At 41.4% G+C, this 19,240-nt stretch overlaps 1 protein-coding gene and 1 long non-coding RNA gene across 2 annotated transcripts in view; one reads left to right on the top strand and one right to left on the bottom strand.

Moving 5' to 3' along the window:
* Positions 1–574: 574 nt before the first annotated feature.
* LOC146506162 (uncharacterized) lies at positions 575–8,077 on the top strand. Its single transcript, XR_014877187.1, has 2 exons — positions 575–7,237; positions 7,330–8,077. It is a non-coding gene; the product is annotated as an uncharacterized LOC146506162 (long non-coding RNA).
* Positions 7,750–19,240, bottom strand: part of mapk1 (mitogen-activated protein kinase 1) — a 39,052-nt gene continuing 27,561 nt past the window's right edge. Inside the window, exons 7-9 of the mRNA XM_085180039.1 lie at positions 18,533–18,642; positions 17,157–17,285; positions 7,750–12,287 (exon numbers count right to left, since the gene is read on the bottom strand). Of these exons, the coding sequence (XP_085036165.1) occupies positions 17,169–17,285; positions 18,533–18,642 (227 nt within the window). The 3' untranslated portion in view covers positions 7,750–12,287; positions 17,157–17,168. The remainder of the gene's footprint in view (positions 12,288–17,156; positions 17,286–18,532; positions 18,643–19,240) is intronic.

Here is a 19,240-nt window from a genome sequence, read left to right as displayed (position 1 = left end):
CCTGTTCACGTGGCATTATAAGCCCTCCCCTCCTACCCACCCCTACACACACACGCACACACACACACAAATCTGACCGAGATCTGCAGCCAAAAAAGCGCACCGATGATGATGGTGGTGGTGATGAAGGCAGCGCAGATAATCAGCTGAAAGCAGCTGCAAACCGTGCTTTTTTCTGCTCTTGAACGCAACTTGGAGATCAAATTACAAAGCGTGTCCCATTAAAGGAGAGGATGTTGTAACCTTATAATTAATGTAAGCAGATTGGTAAAGCCCCACGGTTACATAAATCCACCCGAGCTGCCATCCTGTAAGACCACGGACTTCCACAATGGGGACTAAATGATATCATTTCAGATTCTAGAGGGTGACAGCTGATTTTTATTTCTTCCCCGACGCGTCAGACTGTTTAAACCAGCCCCACAGACACGCAGAGCAGGCTTTAAATATGGAAAAACTCCTTTGGTGCAACAGGAAATAAAGTGTGACAAGATCTGCACACACTTCTAAAAGCACCACAGCACGGGTGTATCTGACCAGTACATGCGTGTCCTCCAGCAGGTCACTGCTTCTGCACTTACCCCAAAAACTCTTCACCTTCCTCCCCGTCAGAGAACCAAAACAACCCGGCCAAGAAATCGAAGCTTTTCCCTCTGAACCAGCAGTGTGGGTATCAGTTTAGAAAACAAACAAAAGAAATAAATAAAAATAAAATAAAATAAATGAGGATAGCTTCACCGTCCCATAAAGGCAGCAGCCTCTTTAGGTCGAGCCCAGTGCCATTAAAGTCTCCAGAAACATCAGTGTCCTCGTTGGAGTTTCAATGCGTTCACAAAGCAAAAGCGTGAAGAGTGCAGCGTGGGCGAAATCCCCAAATCCCATCCGCTTGTTTGGGATCAGAGCGAGTGCATGCTGGGGTGCACCTCTGTACCTTCAGCTCTCCGACATCAGCGGCAGGACAGGCCGAGCTGTCCCGACTGCGGCCTTTTTTATACTGAAATCCTAATTAGCTCTCTGATGCGCGCACAGCCGCGTTCACGGCCGCGGATCTGTCACTTATAAGCGTCGCCTCGGTGTGTGCAGCTTCTCTTTAGCGTCAGCGCCGCACGCTTAGAAGGAAAACTTGAGCAAAAAAAGTGCAGAAAAGACGCAGTTTTATCTCCATCTATCGGCGATGCGTTTAGGTGTCGTAGGAAATTGCGGGTGTCAGACACAGCCCGTGAGAAAACCACGGAACCCAACTTCAGCACAAGAATGAGAAATGAAAGAACCACTCAAATTTTAACCCTACATTTTAACCCCCCCCCCCCCCCCACACACACACACAAATGCAAACTTCTAGAACTATCCAAGAAACAAACAGGAGCTTAAACAGTTTTCTGTCTTCCATTTATTTCACGTTATTCGTTTTCTGGTGTTTTAATTATTTTTTTCTTAGCTGTATAATTTGTGGCTTAAAAGTGAGCGAGTATAATCTACAATATGTATCCACAATTCACTCCTGCATCTCTTTGCTGGCTAACCAATCGTCCCTCTCCTTTCATTTGTGTTATGACTCTTCATATGTTACATGTCATACAACCTTTAACGGGTCAGTCAAACAGCACTGTGACAAGAAACATTTCGCTGTTACTCTTCACACAAAGGCAAATAAAAACGTGTTTTTTGTGTTTTTTCGTCCTTAAAATTCGCTGTTTGGAGAGGTACGTGAAGGCAACAGCAGCCTAGCTACAAAGCCTGCTCTACAAATAGAGTCCAATCAGCGAGGAGAAAGATCTCCATGTACCCAATCAGCTGCGGCGGAGGGCGGGGAGAGGCGATGACAACCAATCAACTCGAGGGCAGGGAAGTGGCTGCGCGCCCGCGTGGCTGGTGGTTGTTTTTGGCTGCGCGCGCCACCGATACGCGTGCCATAAGAACAATATTTTAGTGCGCATGCGTGGACACATTGCAAGCACGTGGTCGAAACAAAGCTGGTAAACAAAGCCGTCAGAAATGAATCCATCTGATCGCTGCTCAGTGACGTCTTCACTGCAGTCGTTTTTGGTTTGAATAATTTTGAATATATTTTCGCTTTCATACAGAAAAATTTGCTTTTACCTTCGTAAATGTCGTGGGTTAAATTTACATCTCCCTGCGATATTAATATATTATTATGTATGAACGAAGATGCTTTTTAAATTTACTACAAAATTAAAAGCAAAAGACTCGAACTTCTGACCTGCTTTGGTTTGTAGCTGAAAAAAGGTGAATGGGGTTTGGAATTTATGAATCAGTCACGGGACATGCCGCAGCACATCATATTAAACTGTACCGCAGCACCACCTACCGGACACACTGAGTACTACTAAAACCGTGTGAGTAATTCAGTACGACAAACGTGAATACTTCTGGTCCCCTTTGAAGTTGGTTTGGTCCCGCTTTAGCTGATAAATTCTCTATGGATGACTTTTTCCTAAAGACAGTATAAAACTGCTGAAGATGTTGTTTCCTCTAAAAAAAGATTATGCTACTAAAAATAAATAAATCAATAAATCCTCAAATGCCATTAGGTTTTGAATCTGAGAAACATGCTTAAATCTTTGTAAATACATTTATGCTGATGTGACCCCTCCTACTCATTTAATGAGAAGATGACACATATTTTGAGTGTTTACAAAAAAAAAGGAAAAGAAAAGTACCAGCTGAAGTCCAAAGAAAACACAGGTAACAGTTTGGGACAGAAAACGATGAGTATACAATGATGATCATATAAGATCATGAAAATAAATCAAATAAAATATAGCATCTCTGTCCTTATGATCAGTCATTTTTATTTACTATTAATAGTATTTGCCATCAAGTCCACAAAGACTTTAGAGCAGTCACACTCACCTGGTGAGAGGTACATGGTCTCACAAAACGAGCATCTTATAGACCCCCTGCAATCTGTAGGTAGGTGGAAGACTCAGGACCGACTCTGCTGCATGTACTACACACTTTGTGCACTATTAATCTGCTTTTAACAATATTTTAAAGTATTTTATGTATGCAGGTGATACTGCTTTAATGCGTTCTTAAACATTGTGACAGGACAAACCTCATCCTTGACATTGTGAAGACATCAGGTGGAAATAATCATCCAGCCTACTTTCATTAAAGTAGTCTGTGACGGGACAGAAGCACCTTGGGGCTGTGCTTGAAATGGTTCCTGGCACAGCAAAGAATGTAGTTTCAAAGGAAACCTTAATCCCTCATGTTCCATATGCTCTGTGCTTTTATTGAACGTTTCTGCCTCTTTGTATCATTTGTTGGTTTGAAAAGCCCTCTGAAGCACCAAAACGTCCATTAGAAAGAGTAACAACAGCCTGTAAACTATCAGGAATGTCATTACTGAGTCTGGAATGACCTTACAGGCAGTGTGTTAGGAGCAAGGCAAACACTGCTGAGAGTGATGGGAGGTGTCAGTCACAGGTGTTATTTGGATTTGGGGGCTCTTGCTTATATTAAATCCAGTATTTAGTGATTGTGGATACGTGGGGGACCCCCCCCCCCCCCCCCCAAAAAAAAGAAGGCAGGCATCAGATAAACTTTAGAAATACTTTCATCTTCTGAACTTTTAACTCTCAAGCAACTAAGTTAAATAATTTAAGTTTTCATTTTTATTCCATCAGATTTTTAAGCCACACTTGGCGTTAAAATTGTAGAATTCACCATCAGTAGGTTTAGAGATCAGGACCAATTCAATTCAATTCAATTCAATTTTATTTATATAGCGCCAAATCACAACAAATGTCGCCTCAAGGCGCTTCATAGATACAGAGAAAAGCCCAACAATCATATGACCCCCTATGAGCAAGCACTTTGGCGACAGTGGGAAGGAAAAACTCCCTTTTAACAGGAAGAAACCTCCGGCAGAACCAGGCTCAGGGAGGGGCGGCCATCTGCTGCGACCGGTTGGGGTGAGAGAAGGAAGACAGGATAAAGACATGCTGTGGAAGAGAGACAGAGATTAATAACAGATACGATTCAATACAGAGAGGTCTGTTAATACATAGTGAGTGAGAAAGGTGACTGGAAAGGAAAAACTCAATGCATCATGGGAATCCCCCGGCAGCCTACATCTATTGCAGCATAACTAAGGGAGGATTCAGGGTCACCTGGTCCAGCCCTAACTATATGCTTTAGCAAAAAGGAAAGTTTTAAGCCTAATCTTAAAAGTAGAGATAGTGTCTGTCTCCTGAATCCAAACTGGAAGCTGGTTCCACAGAAGAGGGGCCTGAAAACTGAAGGCTCTGCCTCCCATTCTACTTTTAAATACTCTAGGAACAACAAGTAGGCCTGCAGAGCGGGAGCGAAGTGCTCTAATAGGGTGATATGGTACTACAAGGTCATTAAGATAAGATGGGGCCTGATTATTTAAGACCTTGTATGTGAGGAGCAGGATTTTGAATTCAATTCTGGATTTAACAGGAAGCCAATGAAGGGAAGCCAAAACAGGAGAAATATGCTCTCTCCTTCTAGTCCCTGTCAGTACTCTTGCTGCAGCATTTTGGATTAACTGAAGGCTTTTCAGTGAGTTTTTTGGACATCCTGATAATAATGAATTGCAGTAGTCTAGCCTGGAAGTAATAAATGCATGAACTAGTTTTTCAGCGTCACTCTGAGACAGGATATTTCTAATTTTAGAGATGTTGCGCAAATGGAAGAACGCAGTCTTACATATTTGTTTAATATGTGCGTTGAAGGACATATCCTGGTCAAAAATGACTCCAAGGTTCCTCACAGTGTTACTGGAGGCCAAGGTAATGCCATCCAGAGTAAGAATCTGGTTAGATACCATATTTCTAAGCTTTTCAGCGCCGAGTACAATGACCTCAGTTTTATCTGAGTTAAGAAGCAGAAAGTTAGTGGCCATCCAAGTCTTTATGTCTTTAAGACATTCCTGCAGTTTAACTAATTGGTGTGTGTTATCTGGCTTCATGGACAGATAGAGCTGGGTGTCATCTGCATAGCAGTGAAAATGTATGCTATGTCTTCTAATGATGCTGCCTAGGGGAAGCATGTATAATGTAAACAGAATTGGTCCTAGCACCGAACCCTGTGGAACTCCATAATTAACCTCAGTGTGTGAAGAGGACTCTCCATTTACATGCACAAATTGGAGTCTATTAGATAGATATGATACAAACCACTGCAGTGCAATACCTGTAATACCTACAGCATGTTCTAATCGCTCTAATAGAATATTATGGTCAACAGTATCGAATGCTGCACTAAGGTCAAGAAGGACAAGCACAGAGATGAGTCCACTGTCAGAGGCCATAAGAAGATCATTTGTAACCTTCAATAAAGCTGTTTCTGTGCTGTGATGAACTCTGAAACCTGACTGAAACTCTTCAAATAAACCATTCCTCTGCAGATGATCTGTTAGCTGTTTGACAACTACTCTTTCAAGGATTTTTGATATGAAAGGAAGGTTGGAGATTGGCCTATAATTAGCTAAGACTGCTGGGTCTAGAGATGGCTTTTTGAGTAAAGGTTTAACTGCAGCCACCTTGAAGGCCTGTGGTACATAGCCGATTATTAGAGATAGGTTGATCATATATAAGATCGAAGAATTAATCAATGGCAGGACTTCTTTGAGCAGTTTTGTAGGAATGGGGTCTAAAAGACACGTTGATGGTTTGGAGGAAGTAATTATTGAAGTTAACTCAGAAAGATCGATTGGAAAAAAAGAGTCTAACTTAACATCAATGGAACTAAGAGTAGCTGTAGATAATATTACATCTGTGGGATGATTATTGGTAATTTTTTCTCTAATGATAAAAATTTTATTTGTGAAGAAGTTCATGAAGTCATCACTAGTTAACGTTAAAGGGATGGTTGGCTCAACAGAGCTCTGACTTTTTGTCAGCCTGGCTACAGTGCTGAAGAGAAACCTGGGGTTGTTCTTATTTTCTTCAATCAGTGATGAGTAGTAAGCTGTTCTGGCTTTGCGGAGGGCTTTCTTATAAAGCAACAAACTATTTCTCCAGGCTAAATGATGATCCTCTAAATTTGTGACACGCCATTTCCTCTCCAGATTACGAGTCATCTGCTTTAGGGTACGTGTTTGAGAATTATACCACGGGGTCAGGTACTTCTGATTAGAGACCTTAGTTTTCACTGGAGCTACAGTATCCAGAGTCGTACGTAGTGAGGAGGTGAAATTATTAACAAGATAATCGACCTCTGTTGGGGTAGCGTTCAGATAGCTGCTCTGCTCTGTGTTGGTACAGGGCATTGACGATGATAACAGTGGCTGGATTATATTCTTAAACTTAGTTACAGCGCTTTCAGAAAGACATCTACTTTGATAAAGTCCACTCTCCACTGCTGCGTAATCAATTATTGTAAATGTAAATGTTATCAAGAAATGATCAGACAGGAGAGGGTTTTCAGGAAACACTGTTAAATGTTCAGTTTCTATGCCATATGTTAAAACAAGATCTAGAGTGTGATTAAAGTGGTGGGTGGGTTCTTTTACATTTTGAGAGAAACCAATTGAGTCTAACAACAGATTAAATGCCATGTTGAGGCTGTCATTTTTAGCATCTACATGGATGTTAAAATCACCCACAATAATTATTTTATCTGAGCTCAGAACTAAATTAGATATAAAGTCTGAGAAATCAGACAGAAACTCTGTGTAAGGCCCAGGTGGACGATAGATGATAACAAGTAAGACTGGTTTCTGAGTTTCACAGCTGGGGTGGACAATGCTAAGCATCAGGCTTTCAAATGAATTAAAAGTCTGTCTTGGTCTTTCATTAATTAATAGACTGGTGTGAAAAATTGCTGCCACACCGCCCCCTCGACCTGTGCTCGACCAGGGAGATGGTATTTGGGTAACTGGGATAGTATTTGTCAATCAGCCTGTAATCAATCATTTGTATTAAAAAATATTTAACTGAAATGAAAAAGCCCCCAAAATTATACAAACAAGTAATGTCTTTGTTTATACTAGAAAGATATAAAGAAGATTTCATTGTATAAGACGCATTAGAGCTTCATTTAAACACCACATTAAAAAAAAGAAAACAACTTTCAGGATTTTCTCCCTTTGGAAAGTTTTTCTGCCATGTGTGGGTTTTTGTTTTTTGTTTTTTAAATAGCGCACTCTATAGGCTGCACTCTGTATTTCAGGTGTTTATAGATTTCCAGCCTTTTCATTCCGACCGGTTGTGCGTTTTTCCAGACACCGAGGCATCGCTCCGTTTTGGGGCCCACTCAGCTTACAAAATGAACCTAAAGTATCCTTTTAGCTGAAGACGGCGCCTCCAGTGGTTTCCTGTGGTTAAAGCAAAGTTTTTTATCCAGCTGATCTTCCTCAAACACGTCTCCTCTTCAGCACGATGGAAATGTTGCTTTTAAATAAAAGTTGTAAGGATTAAATCCTCAGTTGGAGTCAGTGTGCAGAGCTGTTTTTGTTTGTTTTTATCGTTTAATGATAAAGTGAAGAACGATGTTAAAAACAAACTGAAGCATAAAAGCAGATGAAATTAAATTAGTAACGCTGTCAAACATTTTGGCCACGAGTACTTTTTTGGGTTTGGTGCCGAGTCGAGTTGACTTGCAGCCGCATGCACCTCTGCTCGTCCAACAACCAATTAGAATCCAGGACTGATACATGCTGGCAGGAAACACCTCAAACGCAGCACAAACTTTAATGAATGTCTATTTAATCGTCATGGCAGAGTTGCAAAGAAAAACATTAAAAAACAGATCTTTCAAAGTAGCAGTCAGTCTTTAATAATAGTGAACGCTTCGTTCAAGTCAAATCCTTCACACGACAGCAAAATAAAACTGACCAATCAATTCAGAACAATTTCTATGGCAAGTTGAAGAGAAACCCTTAAAATACAACCAAGGATTTTATTTATTTATTTATTTATTCTCCTTTCAGAAATGTTAACTACACAATTAAAGGTTTATACTGATCAAAACATACAGAGTGAAGTAGTTCCACTGGAGACAACTCAAACGAGATTAGTGTCTGATAGAAACATAACATTCATTTTACAATAAAAATATCTGCACAAAAACACCCCCCCCCCCCAAAAAAAAGGAAAAAAAGTGTTACGCAAAAAAATAAAATAAATGTTTGCTTTTCATCTTTTCAATACAGTCACAAATCACACAGCTGTGGCAACAAATCTCTTTAAAATTTACAGAAATGAAAGGTAAGGATAACCCCCGAACCCCTCCCACCCCCCCAGACTTGATTGTATTCATTTTTAAGCGCATATACTGCAATTACAACGGATTCCCGACTGAACGAAAGCTGCACATCAAATCTCAGATATCAAGACTATCAAAAAAGGCACGAACAGACAGGTCGCACAAAGAACTCAGCAGAAGCTTTTTTGAAGCTTTTTTTTTTGTTTTATACAACTAATCCCAGTAAGATTTGCAGTGCCCTTAATGTTCTCGCTAAACCCCCCCGCCCCCCAAAAAAGGCTATCTACAGGCGAGTCAAGTCCCGGCAGGCACCTCGGATTACAAGTCCCATCCCAAGTACTGTAGAAGCAAGTGCATTTAATAATCGTGTGACAGACGGGTGTATGCAGCGAGCGTTGGGGCGCTGGGACAGACGAATCTCAACGTCGTTTAATTTGAGTGCAAAAACTGTCCTTTCTGCATCAGAGTTTTGGCCGTGAACTATATTTTTTTAGTTAAATCTCTGCAAACTGAACCAAAAATAGTCTTTTTTCAGATGTTAGCAAAGAGGGAAATCTGATCCAAAAGATTAAAGTATACATTTACAAAACAAAATTTATTTGTACAGGTCTGTGAGTTTACTGAAAGAGCACGCAGTTTTACCCTGATCACTGGCAAAATGTGTTCAGCTGGACCTTTTTTTTTTTAACTTTTGAAAGTCACAAAGTTTTAATCTCTTCTGTAAAGCAGTTAAGGTTTGAGGCGTCTCCTCTTTATGTGAATTTTTCTTCTTTTTCTCTGATGCTGATTTGTTTGATTTTGTTTTAAAAACTACAATAAAGTCTGTCTTGGGGGGAAAACGTGTTGAAAGGTACTTTTTGTCAGCAGAATGAAGAATCAGCTTCTTTGACTTCACGTTCAGAACACCTTCCTATCGTGTTTATGCAATATCAGTAGGAACTGAACTGGGGGCCAGCTGTACTGCCATCTGAGTTTATACCACAAGATGGCGCAATGAGTCAATGTAATGTTGATGAAACCAGGTGAGCTTAAGTGCCTCAGTCACAAAGGCTTAGAGCATCCGCAGCTCATCAGGTTATGATTTTGAGCGCTTGCTGTAAAGTCGACTGCTGAGTAAAGCTGTGGTAGAATGGTTGGTGAGAGGCTGCAGGAAGCTGCGTGCTGTTATTAAGTGAAAGTAGTTTCAGTTCTGCACCAAAGACCTTGTGACAGGCAAGTCCCGTAGTTTGCAAGAAACATGCCGACTCGTCTGCAAACACCTGTGACAATGAGACCAAGTTACTAACTTACTCAGTGGCTGTTTTTTCAAAGTTTTTGCTGATTAGTCAGCATCTCCCTGACAAATTACAGGTGACTGCAGCGCCCTCTTTGCAGCTCTCAGCAACCCAGCCAGTAAAAACAGTCATCTAAACTCATCTGATCTGAACACATCGATGGGTAACACTGCCCCCTAGTGGTAAAAGTTCATTAAACTCTGCAGAGGGTCACTGCAGAAAGTACCTTTAAAACTGCATCACTTCATTTACTACCTGAAGCTTGTGTCCATTCATGGATTCTCATTTTTCTCAATTTGCTTCTCAATGAACTGTTCGCTCTAAAGACGACTCCAATTATCCGTCAGTTAGTGCAACGTTACATGTTCTTTCCGGAAAACTCGGCAGACCCAGAAAACATTTGCTTTCGTCTTAAGTCAGCGCGTTAATCTCGAGTCTTAACGCTCGTTTCTGCCGACTTTCATTGGCGTAACATCACGTGGCTGCAGTGATGTTGACGTGTACTCGAGGGAGGTGTCAGTACGCCGTGACATCACAGTTGGGAGTGGTCAGAGGTGCAACGGGCTGGCTGGCTGACCGATTATGGCTTGAGTGCATCTCAGCAGAGCTCCGGCGTCCTGTCGTGGCTCCGCTCAGCTTCAGTCTAATGTCATTTAGGTCAGAACTAAAAAAGTAAAACTGAGGTTCTTCGGCTCTGTGATTTATTATCGACCAGAGCGGCTCCGCCCTCGGAGAGATCAACTTTAAAACGACTTAAACTTGGCTCGTCTCCTCAGAGAAACATAAAAGTCATGAGTTTACCTCTGCGACTGACCACATGCAGGGAAAAGGAAAAATCTTTTAATAAAAGATTTCAATTTTGGACTTTAAGTGCAGCAGAGTCAGATTCTTGAAGAATCCATTCAGGTAGATTTTAAATTTGATGTACTCTGAAATGTTTTAATATCGTATCTAACACGAGTCATGCACACCTTACCGAGAGGTTTCAATTTGAATACGCAGCTCTGACACCCAACCTAAGGTCAGGTGTGCCATTAAAGCCGAATAGATTTAAACAAGCTGAAGCTTTGGGGATTTCATCCCGCTTTTGCTCCCCAAAAGTTTCCAAATCCACACACACACACACACATACCCACACACACACTGATATATGTGTAATTTTTGAAATAAAACCTTCAAATTCAACAGTCTTTAATCAGCAGTTACTGACAAAAAGTGGACTTATGGTCTTGACTTCTGCTGCATTTCTTTTTGTTTTTTTAGTTTTACTGCAGGCGGCTGCTGGCGCTGACGCTGCTAACGGCTATCAGCGTTAAAATGTGCAATTTAAAGCAAAAAAATTAAAAACAAAAAAAACCCCACAACAAAACAAACATGATCTGTTATATCTGAGTATAATTTCTAACTTTATAATGCCTGGATCCCATTTGTCAGGTTCAGGAAACGTACGTGTGTGTGTGTGTGTTTGGCATAAATACAGTTATATGGTTATTCTCCTATTTGCAACCACAACAAGATGTCTTAGAGCATGCAGATGGAGTTTATCGAAGAAACAAAAAGCTGAAATCTGAAGAAATAAAGAAAAAACAGAGAAGTTGTGAAAGCGACAGAAAGAAAGAAAGAGGACAAAAAGCACCGTGAGTGTGTAAAGTGTGATATACCACAAAAGATAGAACGGACAGAGCCTGGGCGCTCTCCCGGCAGATCCGCCCGGTTTGTGTGGCACTTAACATCGTCGTCTTTGTATACAGAGCTTTTAACAGTCATGCAAAGGGCACAGTTTTATTCTAACAAGGCGAGAGAGAGAGACAGAGAGAGATCAACAGAAGAAGAAAAGACAAAGAAACGGGGAGGCACAACAACATTTCCTCCAGACAAAACAAGCGCTGAGCGGTAACTGAATTCTTGTCCTGATGCGGTAAAGCTCCCCCGACCCACCGTGAAAAACGCCCCCCTGTACGTACAGACGTGTGGGAAATTCCTCACAGCTAAGGTGGACACTTTCCTCCTCCAGCTGATGAGACAGGAAATCCTAATTCTCACCTTTAAAATATCTTAAGACTCTTTAGGCCATATATTTATATCTGTCTTTATAGGTATACATTTGCATTCGGGCCTTGTGTGTGTTAATTAAAATACAGCGTTTGATAAAACATAGGTCCTCACTGACTGATGGCTTGTTGCCTGCAGAGCCTCTGGCTGATTCGGGGATTTCGTTGCATAAATCAGGTTGTTAAATTTGGATTTTTTTTCTAAATAGAAGAAAAAAGGTAGACTGCATCCCCTGTAACACTGCGACGAGTATTAGAAAACTCCTCCGATCAACGATCCTCAGATGTAACCCTCTGTTGTTTGTGCAATGAAGGCAGAGAAAAGAGCAGCTAGTCTGTGACCATCATTCAACTGGACATTAAAGGTCTTGAATAGTAATAGCCAGAGCCAACTCCCCCCAACCCCTGTTGTTTGAGACACGCAGGTAGAAAAAAAATGCTTAACTTGGCTTAAAACACACAAACACCCCTGTAAGCTGTGATGTGACCCCGCCCTCCCCTCACCTGTCCGCACCTCCGAGAGAGAACGAGAGAAAAAGAAAGCAAAACAGAGGATTTGATTGATTGATTCCTGACGCCATTCCTGAGCAAAGTGGACTTGACGAGTGAGACCCAAGGAATCCAGGAGATGTGGACGTTCAAACGAAAACCAACCCAAACTAAAAAAAATATAAAATAAAAATGAATAATATAATATCACAGCAACAGTGTGGAGGCGGGGAGGAGCAGTGGCAACGCAGGAGCCAGTCCGCAGAATCATCTGGAAGGAGAAGAGAACAGAGACGCCGTGATGAGCCGCCATACTGAACCCAAGACTCGTAACACTGAGCATCCAGCAGAGGGGGTGGAGCCTATCCCAGCTGTCGTAGGGCGAGAGGCGGGGCACACCCTGGACAGGTCCCCAGTCTGTTGCAGGGCTAACACACACAGATAACCATTCGCACTCACATTTACACCTGTGGGCAATTTAGAGTTTAACATGTGGGGACAGTAAGAAAAAAGCTCTCTGTAGCATTATTATCAAAAGATTAGTATATCGCAGCTTCAGGGTCATCATTTATACTTCTGCCTTAAATCTCATCAGTTACATCATAAATCAAACCCTATGCTGTGACCTGGCGTGTATGCAACTCCCTAGAAATGTAGGTACAGGCGACGACTGATTGGCTTGTTCAGTTACGCCGTTTCCTCCTTCGCACGTGCAGCTATTTATTCTGACGCCTTTTTTTTTTTTTTAAACGAATGGAAGAGAACGGATCAACTCAAAGAGAGAAAATGAAGCATGCTCACCGTGTACGAGTGCAGCTGCCCACCATTATGTAGCAGAATATAGAGATTAAATGCAGAAGCATAGATTAAGTGCAGGGTTGATGAATGAAGCAGCAGGTGTCTTAACCCTTTAAGACCTACCATAGAACCAAGTCCACCAGAGCTTATATTATATGTTTACATGCTGTGGAGCCATTTTTGGGAGCATTTCAAGTTGCTATACATCAATACAACCATTACATCCTAAATTTTAATAATATGTATGCATTAAGTGCATAGTAATTACATAAATTGCAAAAAAGTGCAATAAACTACAAAAAAATTGAAAATCGTTTTTGTTTTTTTAACATATATTTCTAGTTAGAGAAATTTAAGAGGCTTATCCCTCAAAACTGTAAATACAAAAAAGTTGCACAAAATAGTTTCCCACCACAGGAAATTTATTTTGAGTGTCTTCATAGTTTTATTTTTGAAATACACCAATTTTTATACACTGCAGGAAAAATGAAAATAAATATTATAATGCAAATTTGCAAAAAAGCAGCATATGCATCAAAATAAACTATTTCCAGCAGCAATATGAGTCCTAAGCATCCCAGAAACGACACAGAAAGTCAGAAAGTCAAACATAACTTTTAAAAAACACCAGAATAGGCTCATGAGGCCCTGATGGTAAAAAAAACCAAACAAACACATTTCCACAAAAATGACGTCACTTCCGGTTTCGGGCAGGTCATGGCGGACATGCAAAAGTTCGCGCTGACGTCTATTCCAACGTAGGAAGTGTTACGAACAGCTGATCGGATCGGCAAAGCGTGTTTCTGGAATATTATGTTTTTGTTGCTGCAAGTGCTTTTTATGCAGTTTTTGCAAAGCTATATGTGGAAGGAAACTGTGACCGAGGACAAGCTGATGGCATAAGATGTAAGTACAACTCCTCCCGTTTCATATGCAAAAAAAATTATTGCGCTAGTTCACGTGGTTGCAGAGCTACCGGGATTTAAAAATAGTTACGCAAAACAGAGCGTGCAGCTCTGACCGGCTTTAAAGGGTTAATAACAGAGCTGTGAAACTGAGAAGTCAGTTAACAGCTTTTTATCCTGGCTTCAAACTTTATTAATATAACTGTGCTTTTTCAGTCTTAAACTTCATCGACGTCCAAAAATAATCACATTATTGTGTTATTGTGTTTGTTGTACCATTTATTTGTAGATTCTAAATATATTTTCCCTTTCTGATCTGTAATGAAATAAATCCAAATCATTTGTAAAACTAATAAAACACTTAAATAGTTATTTTAGTCTAATCTTGCCTATAATTACAAAAATAATATTTTGGCGCTTACTGCTGTTGCAGCAGGGGGCAAAAAGGAACCTTCTGGCAGATCTAGTGATGACGCCCACACAGTCATACAGCAGCTCTGTGGGGAGGCTGTAGGTCAGGAGGTAAAGCAGCATCTACTGATCGCAAGGCCGGTGCTTCGATCCCTGGCTGCTCCGGTCTGCAAGCCAAATATCCCTGGGCAAGATGCTAACCTCACATCACTTAAACATAGAAGAAAGTGCTTGTATGGATGGGTTAATGAGGCTGTTGTATAAAGCACTATATATGCTATACTTTTCCTGAACGTTTCACTGCGCGTTTCTTTATTTTTAACCCCGCTCCATGTTTGAACTCTTCCTCTTTCATGTGAACGTGCTACATAGATAAACCCCGGGTAGACTCATGCAGCTGATAACTGTGTTCACGTGACCCTTTAGCCTGATTGCTGATGTTAGATTAAGCAAAGCTACATAATGGAAAGCTACCCTGGCTATGACGCATTTGCTTCACAGCCCAGGCCCCGGGAGATGAGTGCAGCGCAGAAAGGCAGCATTTTTACAGATAACCAGATCTGCAGATACTGAAACAAGGAACTAAAAATGCAAACATGCTCGGTGCTCTAATCCGGGAGGTGTCGCGCCACAGACTCACTTTCACTGCACTCGTGTTATGCTTCAAGACATGCACAGAGGAAACGCAGTAATTACACGCAGCCCATCTTGTGCACAAAGAGGATGATGGGCTATAAAATGTAGCTGATCGCTATTATCACAAAAGGAGGCAGCTGGTGGAGGAGATCAGCGAGGGAGGGGACAAACAAAAACAATCTCTCCAAATTTTCATTTAAATTCAGATTTGTTTTTGTATAATTTGCCAAAATCCTTTCTGAAGGATTTTAGCATCAGTGCATCTGTCAAATAAAGAATTACATTGCAACAATAAACTGGGTATTTACATTGTTTAAAGAAACTTATATAATAATTCTTGGATATGACAAAGTTATTACTGTCAGACGCTGCACAGACAGCTCGTCTCCCATCCGACTGCCTCACAATCAGCTGATTTTATGCATATTTAATGACGCCATGCGACTCTTCACCTTCATTCCGAGAATATCAACACGATTACAGAGAATCGGTATCGTGATGCACATCACAGTTTCATCAGCAAAACACTCATTTGAGGTTTTCTATCTGACTGTACTTTTGGAAGTTTTCTCACACAAGTCATCAGAAAATGGAGCAAACATCCAGGCCAGCCATGCCGGTTTCTGGTCCTCTCTGCCGTTTATATTCAACTGATGCAGTTTCAGTTATTAAAACTGTCATACAGTGCTTAACAAACCTGTCAGATCACCTGTCATAGAAAGAAGAAAACTAATACCAAAGTGTTTGGCACTGTATATGCCCTGATAGTAATCACAGAAAAACACCTTTAGCTGAGATATTGTATCTCAAACAAAAGAAGGTGCAGCAGATTTCTATAACAAAGCAAAGCGTCACTTCCCAGTATGTTTATGACTTCATCAGATAACAGGACATGAGCCTTTTTCACTTTTTCATAATTAATCTTTTGCTCATACCGACGCTGCTGGCCAGAGGCTGACTCACAGCTCACGGTAGCTTTAGCCACTTTCCTTTTGTTAGCTTTTGTAAAATGTCCATATCAGCTGAAGGAGTCTGATTAGGTTTGTTGTTAGGAGCATTTTTGTTGCAGCCTCCTGAGGTTTACTTTAACAACTCCAACCAGCTTATAATCAGTCATAAGTGAGGGTGACTGGCCAGTCACCAAACATCTAAGGTGGGTCAGATGGGACATTAGCAACCGCAGAATCTGGAGGTAGGGAGCTAGATGCAACTTCAGGATGTTTCATGTATGTGCCATTGGTTAGTGTGAGAGGACGGACTGATGACCTCGGCCACTTAAAGACAGTACATCAGATACCCTGTAACTGGCAAACCAGCGTTAGCTCAGGGTTGGTTTGATTCCCAAAACCAAAGAAAGTGTGTCCGTTTCAAATGGCTAACACTAGTTAGCCATTAGGCTAACACTAGTTAGCCATTTGGCTCAGGGCGTTGGGAAGCGCATCTGTAACCGGAAGGTCGCCGGGCTCTCTGTCCTGGTCGTCGTGTCCTTGGGCAAGACACTTCACCTGCCACCTACTGGTGTTGGCCAGAGGGGCCGACGGCGCGATATGGCAGCCTCTCTTCTGTCAGTCTGCCCCAGGGAAGCTGTGGCTACAACTGTAGCTGCCTCCACCAGTGTGTGAATGCGAGAGTGAATGAATAGTGGCATTGTAAAGCGCTTTGGGTGCCTTGAAAAGCGCTATATAAATCCAATCCATTATTATTATTATTATTATTATTACTAGTGTTGCTCACTGCTGACAGTGTGTGGGAGCAGAACAGAGGCACCGAAGCAAGGCATGAGCTGGGGAACATTAACGTCTTATCATTTAGAGCTTCTTGGAATATCTGTCCCACACCCTTCACACTAAACTATACTGAATTTAACTTGCGTTACAATCAATTCACACATTGGCAATAGGGGGAAAAAAAAGTCTTAATACATGGTAAATGCTGCATATTGAAATATCTAAATTTGATACCACAGAACAATTTTTGTGTCTTGTTTGGATACAAATTGATGGCGGTAAAGCACAACTGAGTTTAAAGTGCTTAGATGGATGGTTTTAAGTGGTTTTATCCTTGTCGAGTACCTCGGCTTCGTACTCAACAAAAGCAAAATTTAAACTTACTCTGTGAGGTCCTGACTACAGCTCTTCAACAGATGAGCTGTTAAATTTAACCCCAGTGATCCGGAGCAGATTTCAACACGGGAACACGACTCACTCCACCGCGCGTTGAAGCAGCGGAGGTGGGACAGTCATGAGGATCTCCCTGATCTTTATGACCTTGGAAAAGTTGGTTGTTGTGTACTTCTTAACAAATTGCTCATAGTTTTGTGTCACCAGCCCCTGCAGGTTATTTTTCAGTAGTTTGGGGTTATAAGTTGGGCTGCAGTGATGTGTGCTTACCTGTGTGGGATGTTAGGACCTAAAGCTGGGCTGGAAACGTGCAGTTTCTTGAAAGATGAGGTCCTTCAGCGTCTCTTTGGGTAGGTCATCTAGCTCCATGTCAAACTTAAATGGGGCCTCGGCAACAGGCTAAAGACAGAGCAGCAAAGAGGGCAGAGTGACGTAAATGTTCATGGAGACTTTAGCTTTGGCTCCAACAGAGCAGCAAAGTCACAAACAACCACAAAAGAAATGAAGAACATTTTTAGATCAGAGAAACATGCAGGCAGCTATTTGGACAACGCCACTACCATCACTTTGGAATCAAAGTTATGACTGAAGTTTGAGCTTTAATTCAAGCAGCTCAACAGAAATTTGCATCAACTGTTTTGCAATTACAGACATTTGTTTCAAAAACAAAAACCCATGGACACCACCAAATGCCCTGCAGGCCTTTTACTGCAGCTGGCCTCTGTTTCTTCTTGTTTGTGGGTCTCTTTGCCTTCGGGTTTGTCTTTGCTAACTGAAATTAACCTTTCCTGTATGAAGTCTGCTTAGTTTTGCAGCACTTGGCTGAATCTGAGCAGAGAGTATAGCCCTGTGCACTTCTTCTAACAGGATGCCCGTTTCATTACATTCCTGCACCATGTTTGACAGAGGATGTGGTGTGCTTTGGGTTAATGAGCCGTTTCTCTCCTCCTCCGTAATTTTCTCTTGAGTTCATCTTTCCAAAGAATATTTGAAGGCTCTTTTAGACGTTTGTTGCCAGTCTAATCTGGCCTTCCTGGTCCTGAGTGTACAAGGTTGCATTTGGATTGATTGCAGACTTTGATATGTTTACCTACTCAAGAGTGTCAAAATTCTCTGAAACTGTTTTTATTAACCATGAAAATAATTTGGCAGTCATCCACTTCAGTTGCTTGCTGTGGTATTTCAGATGCATCGTTGTTGCTGAGCTGACGAGTGCATCCATTCGTTTTAGCGGCGACTGGTTCTTGTAAGATGCTTTTCTGCTTTATTTGAACACCTAAAAACAATTTCTAACTACAAGAACAATTCATACCATAATGTTTTTTCTTACACTTTTAAGCTTACATTCACACAGTCACCCTCTGGCGGTCTTCACTCACATCGTTATCTTTGAACCTCATGTTGAGGATCAGGCCTGAACTGACCATGAGCCTCTGAAAATGGAGGACTCAGTATTCATATATATAAAAAACTGCATATGGGATACAGCACCTGCTAAAACAGTTCAATACTTCTGCTGAACTCCTTGAATTAAAGCTGGAAATCTGCTCTTCAACCATCTTGTAAAATAACAAACGCTGTGTTGTTTTTTTCCCCAAATATTTTTGAACCCAGGTGATCCATATAGCACAAGATGCCTGACCCACCTCATCTGTGGGGTCGTAGTATTGTTCCAGGTAGGGGTGTGCCAGCGCCTCCTCCACCTCGATCCTCTTGTGAGGGTTAAAGGTCAACATCTTGTCCAGCAGGTCCAGAGCTGTAACACAAAGATGGACTTACTGTAGGTGACTCTGAAACAACAACCATATCCTTGTCTGTCCACTAGAGGTCCTAGTCTACATCCAACATGTTATCATTTTTTAAACCATCCTTTGACACCAAAGTCTGTCAGTCCTCTGATCAGCTCTTTACTGAACACGAATTTGATGCATCTCTCCATCCAACCTTTATCCACTACTTAATACTGTGTGACAATGAGGGTTTACTGAATTTGCAGGATGGCTCTAATAAACATCTGCGTCAGCCTGTGTCGCTGCATGATATCAGTTTGGAAGATGTCACGGTGATACGGTGAATATGTGGTGACTCATTATGAAGTGTTGTAAACAGAGAAAAGGATTTAAGAGCAGCATCACATCATCCACCTGCACTGCTTTTGTGCTCTGAGTAAAGGTTTGGCCACAGTTCTTAGTTGAGTTTGACCAAATCCATCATTCAGCTTCGTCTCTGTGAATTTTACAGCTTCTGAGGATGTTTTTCTTAAGTACACTTAAATTTTGTGTCACACACACAAACGACACCCTTTTTGGCTCCTACCTCAAAGCACACTGTGCTGTCGATCTTATGTGCTGCAC

Source organism: Neolamprologus multifasciatus, chromosome 12, assembly GCF_963576455.1.
Source record: "Neolamprologus multifasciatus chromosome 12, fNeoMul1.2, whole genome shotgun sequence".
Lineage (NCBI taxonomy): Eukaryota > Metazoa > Chordata > Actinopteri > Cichliformes > Cichlidae > Neolamprologus > Neolamprologus multifasciatus.
The sequence above is the reverse complement of the archived record's forward strand: the minus strand, read 5'-3'. Positions and strand labels throughout refer to the sequence as shown.